The 19236-nt window shown below is 33.7% G+C and overlaps 1 protein-coding gene across 5 annotated transcripts in view; it reads left to right on the top strand.

Moving 5' to 3' along the window:
- Nucleotides 1-17535, top strand: part of LOC106063724 (uncharacterized) — a 90210-nt gene extending 72675 nt beyond the window's left edge. For 4 of the 5 annotated variants that reach the window (XM_013222167.2, XM_013222170.2, XM_013222172.2 and 1 more), the window contains 18 exons: nt 1787-1913; nt 2753-2911; nt 4708-4895; nt 5919-6010; nt 6115-8054; nt 9780-10242; nt 10557-10835; nt 11232-11301; nt 11452-11554; nt 11872-11961; nt 12482-12597; nt 12816-12891; nt 13887-14018; nt 14882-14939; nt 15043-15242; nt 15821-15944; nt 16708-16782; nt 16913-17535. In XM_013222167.2, the coding sequence (XP_013077621.2) occupies nt 1787-1913; nt 2753-2911; nt 4708-4895; nt 5919-6010; nt 6115-8054; nt 9780-10242; nt 10557-10835; nt 11232-11301; nt 11452-11554; nt 11872-11961; nt 12482-12597; nt 12816-12891; nt 13887-14018; nt 14882-14939; nt 15043-15242; nt 15821-15944; nt 16708-16782; nt 16913-17064 (4444 nt within the window). In that variant the 3' untranslated portion in view covers nt 17065-17535. The remainder of the gene's footprint in view (nt 1-1786; nt 1914-2752; nt 2912-4707; nt 4896-5918; nt 6011-6114; nt 8055-9779; nt 10243-10556; nt 10836-11231; nt 11302-11451; nt 11555-11871; nt 11962-12481; nt 12598-12815; nt 12892-13886; nt 14019-14881; nt 14940-15042; nt 15243-15820; nt 15945-16707; nt 16783-16912) is intronic. The other variant, XM_013222169.2, reaches the window with a different exon arrangement.
- The last annotated feature ends 1701 nt before the right edge of the window (nt 17536-19236 follow it).

Below are 19236 nucleotides of genomic sequence, written 5' to 3'. Positions count from 1 at the left end.
TAATATGTTGTTTGAAAGTTTACCGCAGACCAAATATAGCTGAAATTGTTATCTGACTTATCTCTTTCATGTATATAACCAAGAAAGTTTTATTTAAAAATACTTAACTAATGTACTAGTAATTTTTTTTTTCAAGAAAAGTTCTCAAGTCAGAATGTAATTTTTTATTTATATTTATACCATTTTTCATTTATATCATAATTTCTCAGTTGTTGTTTTTTTTCTTTGTTTTGATAAATATAATTAACTGGTACTTAATTAATCTGTCGGCAGTAACACATTTACTTGACATATATATCTTTTTGTCCTGTTTAACAAATGTTATTGTAAATGAACCATTAAGTCCACATAGAAAGGAAATAGCAATTAATTTTCTGTTTCTTTTTTTAAACACTACCCTAACAGCCTTCTTGTTGGGCCAATCCTTGAAGTTTTATTAAGTAAACATAGCATTCACTGAGGCAGGTGCATCAACAGCCTTTTTCTTTTCACTGTTTAACCTGATCTTCATCTTCAGGTCTTCCCCATCCCTCACATTCAGGCCTGTTTTTTTTTTTTCTGGTAGTTTAAATTACTCATCAATATTTTAATGGCTCTCTTTCATCAATCATTTTTTTTTGTTTTCTTCTTTTTTCTAGAACAACTTTTTATTTCCTCTTCAAACACAACAAGGTCTAATTGTAAGCCTACAACTTATCTTTCTGCTCACAAAAAATAAAATAAAATACAACATGAAATTGAAGGTCACTGTGCTCTACAATGTGTATTTTTTTTTATATAGACCACAAATATTAATATAATAAAGTTTTGTATGTGTTTGTTAGTGATAACATTAATAGTCACCATTTAATCATTTGATTTGCAACATTTGTATACACCACCACACCTTAAAGATAATTCATAACTTTTTGACATTGTGAATTTACGTTTTACTGCAACTTTTACCTTCCCCAAAATCTGAGCACGTTGATTAGCCAGGTTGACACTCCTAGTTCTTAAGCAAAATATTCCTAGTTTTTAACTAACCAAACAAAAAAAAATTGATATGTAGATTGTTTGTTCAATGTATTCACATGACATGCTAATGTTTGGCATATTACTTTTTTTTAAATATAAAAATTGGGATAAATATTGACATCAAATGAAATGGAAGTTGCATGGAAACTTTAATGATAATATATGTTTGTAATAATTTGCTTTACTGCTGCCAGTAGTGGGAGATATGTTAATGTGACCCAGTTCAGGATGTTTGGTGACACTTTTGTAATGTGTTTACGTTCATTGAGATTAAATAGCCCCCCCCCTCCACTCCCCTCTCTTTTTTACTCTTCCCTCCTTTTTTGGCTCTTTTTTAGTAAATCTGGGTCAAAGAATAACTTTTTTAAAGAAGACACTTTATAAACAAGGGCAGGTAATGCTTGTATCTCCTTTGAATGATTGAGGAGAAGGCATGTTGTGTTTATACAGCATGCTCGTCACATTACTAATGTGGCAATATGTTGAAAAGGAGAAGACAAGTCACCTTATCTAGCTCCTTGCTAAAAGTATCAATGACAAGCATACAATGGAAATTCTGAAAAAAAAAAAATTTCTGATTCGATATTTGTGGCTCCTCATGTGGAAAGCACATGTGGTGTCAGTGATAAAAATAGAACTGAAGGTGTGGCGACAGAGACAGGAGCATTGACGCAAAGCATGGAAGACAGTTCTGCGCAAGTTGGCCAACACTATCTGTCATGATACTGTGTAAAGGTATACTCTTAAAACTTATTCATTGTCATTGCAGCAGTACCAACCACAGCTTGAGTGACAATGAGCAGGGAGACTCAGTTTCTGTGGACAGTGGCCATGAGGGCAGGTGCAGGGCAGGGCCTTCACCTTTGGTGTTTGACCCCCATCACTTTGGTGTCCAGGTGAGCCAACTAATTTATCCTTTTTTTTTTATTTACCTCATTTTTTAAGTTTTTCAGAAATGTTAATAGGTGTGTGCTTCAGGTGCATTGCATGGCCTCTGTGGCACAGTGGTTAGAGGGTTTACATTGAGCCGAAGTTTCAGGATCTGAGATTATCCTCACATCACCCTTTGATGTGTAGTGCTAGTTTAGAGGCATTCTGTCATTTTACACAGACACTTAGCATTTTGGATTAACAGAGAAGAAAGTGAATTTTCTTTGGCAATTTCAGAGATTTTTAGATGTTGGGGCTAAATTTATTTGCTATGTTGGGGATAAAGTTACTTGCTATGGTACATTAGCAAATATTTTGCATCTATTGTTATATTTTGTCCTATTTATTTTGATTACATATATATATATATAATTATTGAGGTGCGGTGGCTGAGTGGTTAAGCGCTTGGCTTTCGAACCTGGGATCCTGGGTTCGAATCCATGTGAAGACTGCGATTTTGAATTTTGGGATTTTTAGGGCGCCTCTGCGTCCACCCAACTCTAATGAGTACCTGACTTTCTTGTGGAAAGTAAAGACGGTTGATCGTTGTGCTGGCTACATACTCCCTGCTCATTAACCGTTGGCTAAAGAAACGGATGACCTTAACATCATGTGCCCTTTATATTGCAAAGTCTGAAGGGGAACTTAACTATATATTTAATTATATAATACATTATATATTAATTATGTTTCTTTATATTATTTAAATACTGTATATTTATTTATAAATGTGTACTAGTGTTTTAAGTATCAACTGCAGTGTCACTAATTATTTACTTCCTTTGTAAACAATGGTCTTCCCCAGCCTTCTCATCACTTAGTGAGAGCTGATGAGTCACAGGGTATGGATGACTTTCGACCCATCAGCACTCTAGAAAGAGTTATCAAGACCAACTCTATATGGCTGTTGTCTTCCCTGAGTAGAGCTGGTGCTGTGCATCTCTTAAAAGACAGAGACACTGGAGTGAGTTCATTTTGTCTGTATATTTTTACAAATTCCCATTTTTACAAAGCTTATATCAACTCACTCTGTGTACATGCCATTTCTCACACACCCATTCTCAGATCAAGCTGAAACTTAGCACAATTATTCATTGACATAGATAAGATATGAAACAATAAAAAAGTAACTAATTAGACAATTAATAACTGGTTATTGATTATTTTGTTTAATAGCAACAAGTGAAACTAATACACTATTCACATATATGGCTAAATTTGTTGGGTTTAGTCCCCTTGTTAACCCTTTTCCTTTTCATGCATTCTATGATCAAGTTGATACTCTAAACAATTATTTATTGAACCTAACAAAACATGAATCAATAAACAAAAATACTCAATTAGTCAATTAATTATTGGTAATTAATTATTTTATTTGATATCAAATAAGGGAAATAACTTGTACATTATTGATAGATATAGTTTTAAGGATGGAGCTCTTCCCCTTTGGATAAGCTTTGATTTTTTTTTTAATAAAATGGATTTTTTTATATTTTGCTTGTTTGTAATATAATATTAGATCCTCTGAAAATAGTAATAACTGCTAGTTCATTGTCAATCAGATCTTTGAATCTTTGCAAAGTAAGGTTTGAATCTTTGCAAAGTAAGGTTTGAATCTTTGTCAAGTAAGGTTTGAATCTTTGTCAAGTAAGGTTTGAATCTTTGTCAAGTAAGGTTTGAATCTTTGTCAAGTAAGTTTTGAATCTTTGTCAAGTAAGGTTTGAATCTTTGTCAAGTAAGGTTTGAATCTTTGTCAAGTAAGATTTGAATCTTTGTCAAGTAAGGTTTGAATCTTTGTCAAGTAAGGTTTGAATCTTTGCAAAGTAAGGTTTGAATCTTTGTCAAGTAAGGTTTGAATCTTTGTCAATTAAGGTTTGAATCTTTGTCAATTAAGGTTTGAATTATTGTCAAGTAAGGTTTGAATCTTTGTCAATAAAGGTTTGAATCTTTGTCAAGTAAGGTTTGAATCTTTGTCAAGTAAGGTTTGAATCTTTGTCAATTAAGGTTTGAATTATTGTCAAGTAAGGTTTGAATTATTGTCAGTAAGGTTTGAATTATTGTCATGTAAGGTTTGAATTATTGTCAAGTAAGGTTTGAATTATTGTTAAGGTTAGGTACAATTTTTTAAAATTAAAATCTGCAATATGGGGTGCTGAAGCGCTTAAATTCCAAACCAAGGGGGTATCGTTTTTGAATCCTGGTGAAGACTGGGAATTTTGAATTTCAAGATTTTAGGGCACACCAAGTCCATCAACTCTAATGAGCATCTGACATTAGTTGAGGAAAAGTAAAGGCTATTGGACATTATGCTGGCCACATGATACTGGTTAACTGTGGGACACAAAAACTGATACTTTTGCATCATTTTACTCCATAGGTTGCAAGGTCTGAGGGGGGGGGGGGGGCTTTTCTTTTTTTTTAATACATACAAATATTTTTTTGTTCATAGGCTATAATTTTTGTATGTGCTTTATTTCAAAAGCTGTAATTATTTTTGAGTGCCATTCTAAATGACATAAAGCTTAAAAAACTGGTCCTTCCTGCAGGTATTTTTGTATATGCAATTTTTCTAGCTTAGCCACTTTGACAAAAAAATTTACTGAGAAAAGCTTTATATTTAGAAATATGTATATTTTTGTTTGTTAGTTATTTTCCTTTTGTATTTTTGTTTTTTTCATCAGTTTAATAGTGATCAGCTTTTTTTTTTTTTTCATGTTTAAAATTGAGCAAATATTTCTTTATTCTATTTGGTGTTTTCAGAATTTTATAGTTCGTAAATCGAGTCAGTCCAACAACTCTCTAGCATTGAGTGTCCAGTGTCGACATGCTGCCCAGTCCACAGTAGATCACTATCTCATAGAAAGTATAAACACTGGATTTAGGCTTCACGGCTCACTGCATTCCTTCCATTCAATTCCAGCCTTGATAGCTTATTATATAGAGAACATGTAAGTTATAAAAGAGATTGGTTTTTCAGATAGGAAATGCAATCAGACCTCAAAAAAATGTTCTTGCATCAAAACTTTGGTTTAAAGTGCCCAGGCAGTGATTTCTTTGACTTTGTTAATTAGTTGTAGGTCAAAATGTTGGTCTTGTAATCATGTAATTTATATATTATATATATAAACATATAATAATAGTCGAAAACCTTGTCCCCTTGGTATGGCTTTAATATGCTGAATGACTACACAACACAAATCTCTAACATTTTGTGAACACATTCTCATGAAGGAGTTACAAGCACATGTAAACATAAGAATGACAACTAATACAGTATATAATTTTCATAACAGCCTCTAAATTATGAGACAAATAAAATCAGTTACTGTTTACTGTTTAGTGCAAAGTCAGCTTGGACTTTGACCTACAATATTTTTGTTGACTTTTCTGAAGTAATTGCATTAAGAGCAGGGGTACAAAACTGTGCTTACCTAAACTTAACTACCAATGGTAAAAAATCAGCGAGAACATTTTGTGTGGCCTTAATGGTACAAAGATTCTAACCGCATAAACCAGTCACTGAATATTTACAAAGTTTAAAACATATTTGTAAAATCTATTATATTGTCTTGCTCTGAAGGTCAAGTGAAGTTTAAGATTTTTATATTTTCTAATTGCACTATGAAGTGAAACATTTTTTAATGAACCTCATTTAAATTGTACTATATACAGAGATGAAATCTCGCTCAGCCATTCTTCAAGCCTGCCTGAAGTGTGCTGCAAGCTGTTTTAGTTTTCTTGTCTGATAGGCTCTTCTCTCAGTGAGAGTTCTCTCCCATGCCCTGATAATGTTTAAGAAGAGTTAATTCAACTTTTCATTTTAATTTAAACTTTGACCCTTTGGTTTGGAAGTGAAATGTTTCTGCCAGCACATCCTCACGATAAAGATTTTTGTCAAATAGATATTTACTTTTTATGATCCAACTCCTTAATATTTTTTAAATTTTATATTTGAATTTTTTTTTTTCCAGAGATGAAATCCCTTATCATCTTAGTTTACCAAAAGCTATCCTGCTTGCCAGGTCGACAAGGGAGTTGGCTTCTTTAGACATGCTAGGTCAAGGTCAGTATTTTGTCTAGATATTAGCCAGAAGGATTGATAATGTAAACTTTTTGAACAAAATATTGAGATGTAAACTGAAAGAGGCAATCTATTTTATGTTTCAGATTTTTGGGTTTCACCTCTGTCACGAAAATCTCCATCACCTGAGCCATTGGCTGGCATTCTTCATAAATCATCAAGTGAGCCTATCAATATACAGAGGCCATTCAGGCCTTCCACTCCTGTGAGTGGGAAAATTCTCCCAAATACTTTGCCATCTAAGTCATCCACTGATTTCAGTCAATTTATGAACAGTCAGGTAGAAATGGAGCGCTACTTTGAGAGGCAGGGCTTTGACAGTCCAGATGGCCCACCAGTGAGCCATTCAACACCAACACCATCAAGGCATGCTGACAGAAGTGTACAAGTCAACTCTAGTAGCCCTCAGATGGACAAATCTTCTGTCCCTGGGGTTAAAAAAGGCATAAAGGATTCTTTTCAGTCTGATTTGTCTGGTACCTCCACATCATTCTGTGCTCATGACTCTCATGCTTCATCCAGTGAATGCCATGTGATAGGGAGTGATAAGTGCACTTCAGTTTCTAGTCAGTCATTTCCAATCAATCAGCCTCAGCCTTTACCTCCAAGAGGCACTGACATCTATCAGTCACAACCAAAGAACATACCTTTTATTCAGCAAACTAGCTGCAGTGATGCAAGCTTGAAATCACCTTCTTCCGAGAGAATCAATGATGGTAACTGGACAACTCACTCCACAGCAGAGTTAAAAACCAATCTTTATTCAATGACAAACTTAAACATTCCAGAAAACAGTTACTTCAAATCCAACCTGTCTGATAAATTGAGTGATTACGAGGATATCTGGAGAAGCTCTTGTTCAGAAGCAGACAGGCAGAGCAAGATACATGACCCAAGGACTGCACTGGAAGTAAAGCTCAACAACAATGGAGGTAACTTTGTCAAGAAAAAAGTGTTGAGGAAAACCATCAAGGATTCGCCTCCCCTTTCTCTTAAAATACAAGCAAGCAGAGATGCAGTAACAGGTGGCAGCACAGGACTGAGTGCTCTTGACCAGGCCAGACAGATTGCCAGGTCAGACAGTGAGGAAGAGATTAGACCCCCTCTAAAAATGGACAACAAATCATCCAGTGCAATGGCATCAGTAAATAGTCTTTTGAGGGCTGAACAAAATCACAGTGTTGAACATTATACCAAACAACTCCCTTCTGTTCATTACAATCAGATCACTAGTCCTAACAAAATCATCCAAGAAAACAACGGGAAGAAACCTTCTCTGTTACCACTTGGCCACCTTTCACGGCTTAAATCATCATCCGAGTCATCCCTGGCCACTGCTTCTAGTCCCCTTTATGCAGAGCCAGTGGATGCTGTCAAACTGCGAGACAAAAATGGCAAAGCTATAAATATTCAGGTACGCAGACTGTCAGCGCCATTGTCTGTTAATCAATTGAAAGATAAACAAACCAAAGCTAGTCACAAGGTCTCCAAACATCCACAGTTAGATACTATCTTGTCACCTGATGCTCAAGACTGTGTCACTCTTTCACAGAACAAATTTTCCTTTGATACTTCAGTCATCCAAAGTCAGGTCCCACCTGTAATCACTACTAGACTTTCTCGTAGCAACAGCATGCGGACTCCTCATGAAATGTCCCAGCTGCAGCGTAAACTCAGCTGGAAAGATAGGTTGAACCGGTTAAAACTTGGAACTAAAGTTTTAACCCACAATCTGACTCCACCATCTGCAATAAGTATTAGACAAAAAAATTTGATGGATTCTAACCAAATTGATGTAGAGTACAGCCATGATTTGCCATCCTCTGGCACAGTGACTAGAAAATTTCCTACTGATCATCTTCAGATTCAAAGAGCTTCCGGGTTTTCTGAGTCATCCACTGTCCAGGATTTAATTACTTGTGTCCATCCAGAGCTAACAGTCTGTCCTATTGCTAGACCAAACAAAGGATTAGAAAGACGTGACACTGCTCCTCCTTCAGAGTATGATAATCTTCAGGCATATAGAGTAAGTCCTTTGTACATGTCTAAATGAAACAATTAATTTTATAATATTCAGGCATATAGAGTAAGTCCTTTGTACATTTCTAAATGAAACAATTAATTTTATAATCTTCAGGCATATAGAATAAGTCCTTTGTACATTTCTAAATGAAACAATTAATTTTATAATCTTCAGGCATATAGAGTAAGTCCTTTGTACATTTCTAAATGAAACAATTAATTTTATAATCTTCAGGCGTATAGAGTAAGTCCTTTGTAAATTTCTAAATGAAACAATTAATTTTATAATCTTCAGGCTTGTAGAGTAAGTCCTTTGTACATTTCCAAATGAAACAATGAACATTTGTCTTGAGTGTACTTACTTTTTTCTTCAATGTTGTTTTTTTTTTTTCTTCAATGTTGTCTTTTATAGACTAGTCAATCTTTAGTTTTTTTATTTTATAAGTATTAGAGTACCATACATTTGTTTGTAAAATGTTTGTTTGTAAAATATTTACATGTTTCGGATGTTCCTTCAGAGTTGAAGATAGTTTACTTCCTAGTCCAAACCTCCCGCAGGATGACGGGGGATGGGAGCGGGTAGGATTTGAACCCTCGACCATCGATAAATCCGAACGACAGTCCAGCGCACAAACCGCACGACCAGGCAGCCATACAAGCACAACTGTTTTAAACAAAACTTAGATTTAGACACTACTGATATATTTATGAAGTCGAATATCCAGTTCTATAAAAAAAAATATTTAAAAAATGCTTGGCAGCTGTTTTTTTTATTCTGTCCTGTTCCTAATTATCATCATTATCACTCTTCTAATGCCAATTGTGCAGAATGCATCTCTGTGAGCTACTGTGACAAGGTTTTAGTCTCAGAGGAAGCAGAAAACTCTCAAAAAGTCACTTCAGTTTACTTCTAAAAATAGTTTACTTTTTTCCTCTTCTAAAACAGAACACAAAAAGCTATCTCAACTTCAAAATTCCAGTTTCTTTTTAAATTTAAGAAATTTACCTTTTTTTGTTGATGTCAATAGCACCAGCCTGCATTTTTTTTTTTAAGGTTTGGCTCACCATTCTGGATTAGATTATCACACATGGAAAAAGATGATGTTCCGAACTTTCAGTGCATTGGTTAACTAGCACATTATTTTAATTTAACTATTACAATAACTGTTACATTGTAATGTAATGTTTTCACTTGCATAAAAGATTTTTCTAATGGGTTAACTTGCTAAAATTTTTACCCCTGCTATCTCTGGTAATAACACTTCTGGTGAGAACTGTTCTTTATATATATCTGTAACTAACTGATGGGACATCACTGGATATCAGAGACTGCCATCTTACAACATCCAGGGCTTGAGAAACCTTTCTTGAGATTCTAACTTGTGACTAAAAATAGATTAAGTTATTTGTAAATAAATTTTAAAAACCCATTCCATTTAAAATTTCAAATATTTGAATGCAATTGAAGCTGCAGATATATGGTCCTACAAAAATACTATTTTAATAAAAAATACAAACTATACATGTGTCAGGTCATTTCACTATAGAAAAAGTACATTAAAGGGAGAATCTTGTACATTACATGACAAACAAATATCTATATGTACATGTATAGAAAGCAGATAGGTTCAAAATCCAAAGATAAAGTTAACCAGTTAAATGTTTACAAGCACCACTATGTTCATGTGTGATAGCAATATCTTGATTCTGTACTTTGTATTGTTTTTAGGCTTCTACCCACAGCAGCCAGGGAACTGTGTATTCTCCTCCTTGGGAGTCTGGCACTGCTAACAAACTTATCAGAGATCCTCCAGTGGTTCCCCCAGTTATGCCTCCAGCCATGGACTTTAAAGAAAGAATTCAAAGATGGCAGCAGGCTAACAGTAGCTACGAGGACAACACCCAGATTTTCAATTTCTCCAGCACATATCAGCAGAGCCACCAGGAACAGAGGCAGGTCGTACATCACCAACACAGCTGCCAGGAGCAGGTCACAGTCATTCAGCGCCAACAAAGCCACCAAGAGCAGGTTAGGATATTGCATCAACAGCACAGCTACCAGGAACAGGTTAAAGCTCAGCATAGGCAGCTTGAGGTTAAAGTTGACTGTCAAACTGATGGCAGAAAAGACCTGATGAATTCCAGCCAGAGACTGCAAGACAGAGGACAAACGCAGCACAACATTCATCAAGGTAGGGCATGATTGGGTAAAGAATCTACCTGTTGATAGTCTGTATCAATAATGTATCTTTTTAAATTTATTTTTAGATCTAATCATTTAAAGTCTTCTTTTTAAAATATTCTTTAAATAATATTTCTCACTTAGTAAACTGTCAAAGTATTGTAGGTTAATTGTTAAAGCATTTCTGTGTTCATCGAGATAACTTCTTTCATGCTGGGTTGCATTTAATAAGAAACACTTCTTATGTTTTAAAGTCTAGCTAACATGAATTACATATCACCAAAATTATATACATTTAGTAAAGACTATATATTGCTTTTACAGAATTGAAATCCCAGGAATGTCTGGGATCACCACAGCTGTCCAACATCACAGTTCAATCTACTGACCAGACCTTTACTTCTGCTAACTTGGCTGACATTTCCTCTTCAACCCACACCTCCCCCCACGTGCTGTCATCCCATTGTCCTGATGTGGTTAACTGTCACAGCTCCCCCATTGTACTGAGCCACTCAACCAACACTGAAGATGAGGATGTTTTGTTTGGTGGTGAAATGATGTATGCAAGTGAAGATCTGAAGCAAAGTCTGAGGCCTGTACTTAGTAAGAAAAATACTTTTCAAATACATTTGAACTATAAAGACAGTTTAACTTGAATCTCTCAAAGACACTATAGATTATAGTATACTTTTTTAAATCTAGATGATAAATTAAGGAACATTTTTTTATCATGCCCTCAAGGGACACAGTTAAATATCTCATGTTTGTAAAATGTTTTACATGTTATGGATACTCCTTCAGAGTTGAAAATAATCTATATCCCAGCCCAAACCTCCTGCAGGATGAGGGGGGATGGCAGTTGGTAGAGTATGAACCTGGGACAACCATCGAAACAACCAAACACCAGTCCAGTGTGCATACCTCATAACCAGACAGCCATCTTATATTAGTGTATAATATTAACTATAAGATAGTTCTTTCAAATTTCTATTGTTGCAGGCCCACAAAGTTCCATGTCACAAAGCAGCTGTAAATCTCCAGGAACTATCATAAAGGAATATATTTTCAAGTGAGTTCTTGACTTGTTATAATTAAAATCTTAAAGCAGGCAATTTTTTCTAGAGACTCTTATTCAATGGGGCACACTAAGATTAATATTTTAAAAAAAACTGATTCCAATGTTCTGTATGAAATCCTTTAATTTAATTTTCCTTTTCAGACTTTCTAATGATCATCGAACAATATTTGGAAGTACAATTGAGAATTTTATTCAGTGCACTTTAGAAAGTCTTGAAACCAACCCACAGTATGTCATGCGCAATGTAAGCTTTCTGGAACATTGGTTCCTACTTTATCAAGAATACTAGAACACATAGGAAATTCAGCCAGTCATTTTGTTACATAGCCTTGTTCAATAGTGCTTGTCTATACTTTTTTGTTTAAATATAGATAAGTAAAGCAAAATAATGTGTAATCGGTATTAATAATCAATTTTTGTTTTTAGAGTTATACTTGACCATTATCATCAGATCATTTGTTTTGTATTTAGAGTTATACTTTACCATTATCATCAGATCATATGTTTTGTATTTAGAGTTATACTTTACCATTATCATCAGATCATTTGTTTTGTATTTAGGTGCGTCAGTTCATGACAGGAATCAAGAATTATTTGGTGAAACATGGAGAGGGAGAGCTGGAAGATCTGATAGAGAGAGAAAGAAATAAAGTAAGTGTTTGAATTAGTGTGCAACATTTGTTTTGTATTATTGTGCAATGTTCGTTTTGTATTATTATGCAACATTCATTTTGTATTATTGTGGTACATTATATTTTTTTTACATTATTTTTGTATTACTGTGCAACATTCGTTTTGTATTATTGTGCTACATTTGTTTTGTATTATTATGCAACATTCATTTTGTATTATTGTGGTACATTTGTTTTGCATTATTGTGCAACATGTTTTGTGTTATTGTGCAACATTTGTTTTGTATTATTGTGCAACATTCGTCTTTGAAGGTTTTTTTTTTTCTTAGGAAGTGTCTTGCAACATTTTTGTCATTTGTCACCCTTTTTAGAATAGAAATAAACTAACCAAGCAGTGGGTTGTTTTGTGAATATCATATAGATTGCATTATAACAGCAGATTTTACAGCTCTAAAATGCCACAATGATTCAGTTTATTCTGTTTTGTTTATTGAAGTCTTTAGTTTCTTAGAAAATAAATGATCTTGTAATTATTTCAGCTGAGTCCAACAGAAATTCTCAACATAGATGCCATCATAGAACAAGCTCTTCATGTCTGTGTGCTGAAGCCATTGAAATTTCACATTTATCGTTTGTTTGTGGACAAATACAATAAGTAAGTTTTTGTTGATTTGAAAACAAAATTCTAGAATTAAAAAAACACATTTTGGACATAGATTCATGAAGTTTATGTTTGTTTGTTTTGTTTTGTTTGTTTGTTTGTGGACAAATACAATAAGTACGTTTTTGTTGATTTGAAAACAAATTCTAGAATAAAAAAAAACATTTTGGACACAAGATTCATGAAGTTTATGATTGTTTGTTTGTTTGTAGCAATGGTGCTCTTGAACAGCTCTCTCGGAACATTAAATATGCCAGAACAAAATCTGCTCAGGATATTGGGGTTAAGGTAAATGGATTTCTTTTTTAAAATCTTTCTTGAAACCTTGTTAAAATCACTAGTGAAAAGGTCTATAAAGAATTATTTTTTTCTTTATTACTAAGTTATCTATTACTTTATGATTTATTGTGTTCACATTAAGATCATTGAGCCAGCTTGAAATAAAGATTATACATCTACTTTAGATCATAGCACATGAACTTCTAACTAAACATGAACATCAAATGCTTTCAATCTCTTTGGTCTATCTTACAAGCAGTTGTTCAAACCTTTTAGTCACATGACATTTTCTTGTCTGACCTTGCCCTTGTCAATTTTATTTTCTTCACATTAACCCAATAGCTCCTACCACAGTACAGTGTACTACAGTAGGATAATGCATTGGGACAGAAGCAACAATTATTTAAACTTTCCTGTACAAAGAGCTCATCATGTCTCATTTAGAATGAGAATTAAAGTGTGGGGACTATATTTGAGTGAAAACTAGATGTGTATCGCTTTTTAAATACTTTTTAAAGAATTTTTTTAAACAAACAGGCCCATAGCCAACGAGTATAAGTCCCCCACCAGGGAAAATCAGTATTTTTAAAGCTTTGTTAGTTGTAAAGGTATTACAAATATATATTTTTTTTTTTACATAGATATATCATTCTATTTTTAAAGTTGTTAATTTATTTATTAGTATTAGATCTCAAGTTTTATTATTTTTTCAAAATGTTTTTTTAAAGAATTTTTTTTATTCAGAATTATTTCTCTTTGCTTAGGGTATGGGAAGATTTTTTAAACCAGAAATAGGAGCTATTGGGTTAATACATTTTTTAACTGGATATAGTTGAAGAATCACATATAGATTAAAATATTTATATGTTCTAGGAATTATACACAATATTCAAATTAAAATTATTTCTTGTTTTTACTTATGGGCTCATTAACAAATGATGTAATGATTTTTGTGTGTGTCCCATTTTAATAATATTGACATTTTATAAAATCTATTGTTACAGCCTAGCCTGAAGTTACCTGACTTAAATGACATGGAAGTCATTAAAAAATACCTTGACCTTATGCAGAAGTCATACTCTCCTCTCCAAAAACTACAAAATCTGCTCAAGGCCACTTCAAGGATCTATCAATGTGTAAGTGTTAGTTTTGGAACCAAAACATTTTTTTCATTTACTTTGTTCAGATGTGACTTTGCAAGTAATTTTTACTTTATCTAAGGCTTCCTAATTGTAGCAATAAAAACCAACATTCTCTTTATTATTCTTTATGTCATTACATAGAGGGTGTGGTGGCCGAGTTGTATTACGCTTAGCTTCTGAACCAAGGGTTCCCGGGTTTGAATCTTGTTGAAGACAATTTCAGGATTTTAAAGGCACCCTTGAGTCCATGCAACTCTAATCTCTAACCTGATATTAATTGCGTTTCGTAAAGCAGTTGGTTGCTGTGCTGGCAACATGATACCCTCATTAACTATCGGCTATACAAAAAAAAGATTACTTTTTACATTATCTGCCATATAAAATGTCACAATCTGAAAGGGTCACTTAACTATATATCATTAAATCAGGAATTTTCAATAGTGCCATTGCCATAATTCTTGTTAAGATATTTACTTTATTTTTGGATATGGAAGCTAGTAAACCAAATGTCACACAATTTCTGGTAGAGCTTGGAAGTAGGGGTTCCAGGATATTCCTACATCTGTTTATTATCTGTGTTATGAAGAGGACAAAGAGTGGAGAGGAAAGCAACATCATAATGCTGACTACGAAACCTCCTTAAGAGATTTCATTTATGTCTGAGCCGGGTGGACATTACAATTTCCATTCTGCTGTTATGAGAGATTCAAATCTTCCATTATACGATACAATAAAACCTTCACATCTCAAAATATTTCACTTTTTATTGTATCTTTTTGTTTGTTTGTCAAACTTTTGTTTGCAAATTCAACCAATAAAATCAAACATGTTAAATGAAACATTTGCATTTTGTGTAGGTCCAAGGTAGACATCATCAGATACCAAGCAGAGGTCCCTCTTCCCTGGGTGCAGATGGTAAGTTATACTGTTGTCTTGAAGCCAACAACACAATAAGATTATACTTTGTTCACATTATTCATTATTTTTAAAATATTTTTTTTCTTTTGAAATCTGACAGATTTTCTTCCAATGTTGATCTATGTCATTGTCCACTGTGGACTGGTGTCAGCAGAGATAGAGGCTGACTTCATGTGGGGATTACTTCAACCATCACTCTTAACTGGGGAGGGGGGATACTATCTGACCACTTTGTCCAGTGCTGTCCTCATATTGAAAAACTTCCAGGAAACTCACCAGCTGGCACCAGCTCAGATGGAGGTAAACAAAGAGCTTTTCTTTTAAGTGCTTGCATGATGATACATTATTATTATAAATATTTCATTAGTCTATTAACTTTCTCCTTAAACTGATTGCTATAAAATTTGATAAACTCCTCGAAAATGATACATTATGACTTCTGTCATTCAAGACTAGAACAGGGTGGTACAAAAGCTTGTTTGTTCCTCACTCAGTCAGACTATATCAACGCCACTCGTTGATCAGGAAACATAAAAAAGGACCAGATATCTGTGTGTAGTCGCTCAATGAACTCTTTATGTTGTGTCTGTTCTATTTATGTGTATGTTTCTGTTGTGTTGTCTTTATTTGAGAAAAGAGTCCTTAAAATCACAACAAATTTCCATAAGGATTAATAAAGCAGTCTTAGTCATTAGCTTATCAGCTTGTATTGTAAAAAGCACAGAGAAGCTGCAATACAAAAGGCACATTTATTGAAATAACTAAACCATTTAGTTGCCACTTTGTGAACAAATCTTATAAACTTATGTTGAGGAAATTGGACTAGTATATTTTGTATTAAATTTTTAATTTAGAAGAAAATGATCTTTCTTCCTCAGGGTAACCTGCCCACCATCTCAGACATGCAAGGCTTCTTGAAGATTGCTATACCTGATGAACTTCTTGGCTCCATAACCTGGAAAACATTGCCAGTCAGGCCAAACATGAACAGTAAAGATGTCTGTAAGTTTGATACTTTCATTTGGGATGTCTTGGGCTGAATTTGTGTTGATGTACAGCCTGTCTTAATATATTGTTTCATTGTTTAACTCATTAGACATCATTTCGACCATATTAGTCATTTTCAATTCTTTAATTATTTTTTTTTTACTTATAAGGATAATTTACGGTTATTGTTTGTTTTAAATACTTCTGATCACATACATTAGTGTTTGATACACAAGAGTTATATACTGTATATAACTAGAATGAATTCTCTCACTTGGTTGTTTGTGCAGGAGTACTTTTTCTCAAAGGAATCGCAAACAGACATTTTGTTAACATGCCGCAAGACTCTTTTATTTTGATGTAACTGAAGTATTTTTCATTAGACTTGTCAGTATTTTATACTATTTTTGTAAAGGGTTTTGAGTGGTCATTTCTTTAGTTTTAAAAGAAACTTCTAAAAAAATTATCAGACAAAATAGTTCACTATTTAAATTTTTACTCAAAACCAAAAATCTAATGAATCAAAACATCCAAATAAATTATCTTGAACTTACACAATGAACTAAATTTAAACTGATGCATGTACAAAACTGTAGACTGGAACTGAGCTCTAGTTAATTTTGCCATGTTTTTGGAACTTATGTAGCAAAAATGAAGATAGTAAACAAAATGTAGTTGACCACAAATGAAACAAACATTTACCAAGACAAATGTTTATTGATGTAGACATTGTGGTGACCTTACGTTAAATTTCACAAGATCTTATTTCTTTTACTAGGTGCAATGGTGGCCCACAAATTTAAAGTCACAAACCCACAAGATTATGGCTTGTATTTACTGTGTGATGGACAAGGTTAGTTGTGTAGACTGATTTTGATTGTATATGCATGTTATGGTGCTTTTTAAAAATGTATTGTAAGAAAAACTGGTTGAAAAATCATTCTTTTGAAACTGACTTCAATTCTACAAATATTTTATTTCAGAAAGTCATTTAGCTGATACAGACTGTCCCCAGCTAATCAAGGGAGATTACCAGGCTTCTGGTAAAACTTGCCACTTTGCATTCAAGCGGAATGATGCTAATATAGCATGGCCGCGACAGCTGAACTATACACCTAGCAAGCAGCCAGGATGATGACTAAAACTTAGGACATTTTGGATACTACTTAAAGCCATTCTGATAAAATAAACATGTACCCTACTTAATATTGTGGCACCCAAAGATTTTTACCAAGTTACAACATAGTTGTATGTAATATCACTGTCAGTACTTTGTAAGAAAATGAAAAAAATAGCATGTCACAAAGGGATGTTACCAGAGGAGTTAAAAAGTTACCTACTGCTGCTGCCTGTGTTATTTTGATGTATTACTTATTACAATAGCTAAAAGACCCAGTATTTATCTACAACTTGTAAACAATGTCTTTAAAATCTGTTGCAATGTGATATGGCTGATAGTCACTCTTGCTATTTTAAAATTCATGTGATATAATAGTATGTACATTTGATTGTGATTCAAAAGTATTTGAATTATTGTCACCTGTTATATAGGTGTGAGTTGTTTTAATTAAAAGGCGTTTTTAATAAAAGCTACAAATACATTTGACTGAATTGTTCTCATTTGTGTTCCAATTCTATAATAATCATGTTCATGTACAAAGTCATCTTATTGTGAATTAAACATTGTTTTTTTCAAACTGGTCAGCATAATTCTTAAATAATATTAATAATAAGGCTTGTCTTCGAGTACGGAAACGCTTCAAAGACCAGCTTAGTCACCAACTTGCCTTAGCTGACATAGAAGAGAGCCCCTGGTGGCATGCGGCCTCAGAACAAGACAGCTGGAGGTCCCTCACAAAGGCTGCTGGATACACATTTGAGACCAAAAGAAAATCTGCTGCCGAGGACAGACGCAGATGTTGAAAGAATCTAAATCGACCACCTGAGGACAATGGTTATGCTTGCCCTGGGTGTGGCTGTGCAGCCACGGGAAATACTGCATTCCTCACTAATTCTTAAATACTGATAGTTATTAGCATTTTGGCAAAGAATAATTCTATGGTCATGGTGCCTATTAGATGATGCAAAGTGTTAGGATACAGTCTAGTTTGATTTACAATCAGATGGGTAGCACAAAAGTTTAATTTATATTTATTTTGTAACTTTTTTTTTTAGACTTTTAGAATAACTAATCTAGAAAATGAAGTAGATGGTAACACATCTGCAATATTTTAAGTTTCAATATCACTGCCTGGTATGGCAATCTGAGCATTAAAAATAAAAATAAACTTAATAGAATCCTAAATGCTGCTGGCAAAATCATTGGCAAAAAACAAACCCCATTTGGGCAGTTGTTTGAGAGAAACATCTATAAAAAAGCTAACAAGATCCTCGAAATAAAGAATCACCCTTTGTGTCAGGATTTTGTGATTTTACCATCACAAAAGAGATACAAGACACCGATAGCAAAGACAAACAGACACAAACACTCTTTTGTTCCCCTGGCAATCAAATCATTAAATAAGAACAATCTGGTATAGACTTTGTCACATGTAAATTATGAGTGAGTCTGGTGTGAATGTACACTTTGGTTTCTTATAGTTATAATATTTTTTGTTTGGTGTAATGCACAAATTGTAAGACAAATTTCCTTACGGATAATAAAGATTATTATTATTATTATTAAAAATAATAAATGGAACCAAATTATGAAACAACTTAGTTACCACTTGGGTGTTCATTTAGCCTAAAGCTATATATTTAGTTATTTAGTATTGATACTAGAGTTTAGACACCAATTGTTTAGAGAACTGAGGACTCCACTTGAATTGATCTGTGGATGAGAGAGAGCTCATGACCACTAGAGTTTGATAGTCCATTAACAGCTTTTTTATTTTCAACTTTTGTTCAATCAACTAATGTAGGAAATGTTTGATCCCCCTAAGCCTACCTCTTGTCTTTTTTTGTTCTAAATCCCTCAGTGTAGTCAACATAAGCTGCTGCTATACAACCAAAACAAGTTCATTTGTTGAAATGCCATACTCTAGATCAAGGATGAATCAAGTAAATCCTGGAGTTATTTTCCAAGTCCAAATAAAAGCTACCAATAAATGAGGTTACTGTATGTTCCTTTGATTGCTGGAATGTTGACGGCTGAGGCTAAAAGATAGAGCTTTGAGAGACAGTTCCATCTACAGCTGATAGTACAACAAAGTAGGTCATGCTACACAAATTTAATGACAAATAAAAATGAGTTCCTTAATATTCTAACAATTAGGATAGTTTGAACACTGAGTCTTTGGCCAAG

This window comes from Biomphalaria glabrata, chromosome 3 (assembly GCF_947242115.1).
Source record: "Biomphalaria glabrata chromosome 3, xgBioGlab47.1, whole genome shotgun sequence".
Classification (NCBI taxonomy): Eukaryota; Metazoa; Mollusca; class Gastropoda; family Planorbidae; genus Biomphalaria; species Biomphalaria glabrata.
The sequence above is the reverse complement of the archived record's forward strand: the minus strand, read 5'-3'. Positions and strand labels throughout refer to the sequence as shown.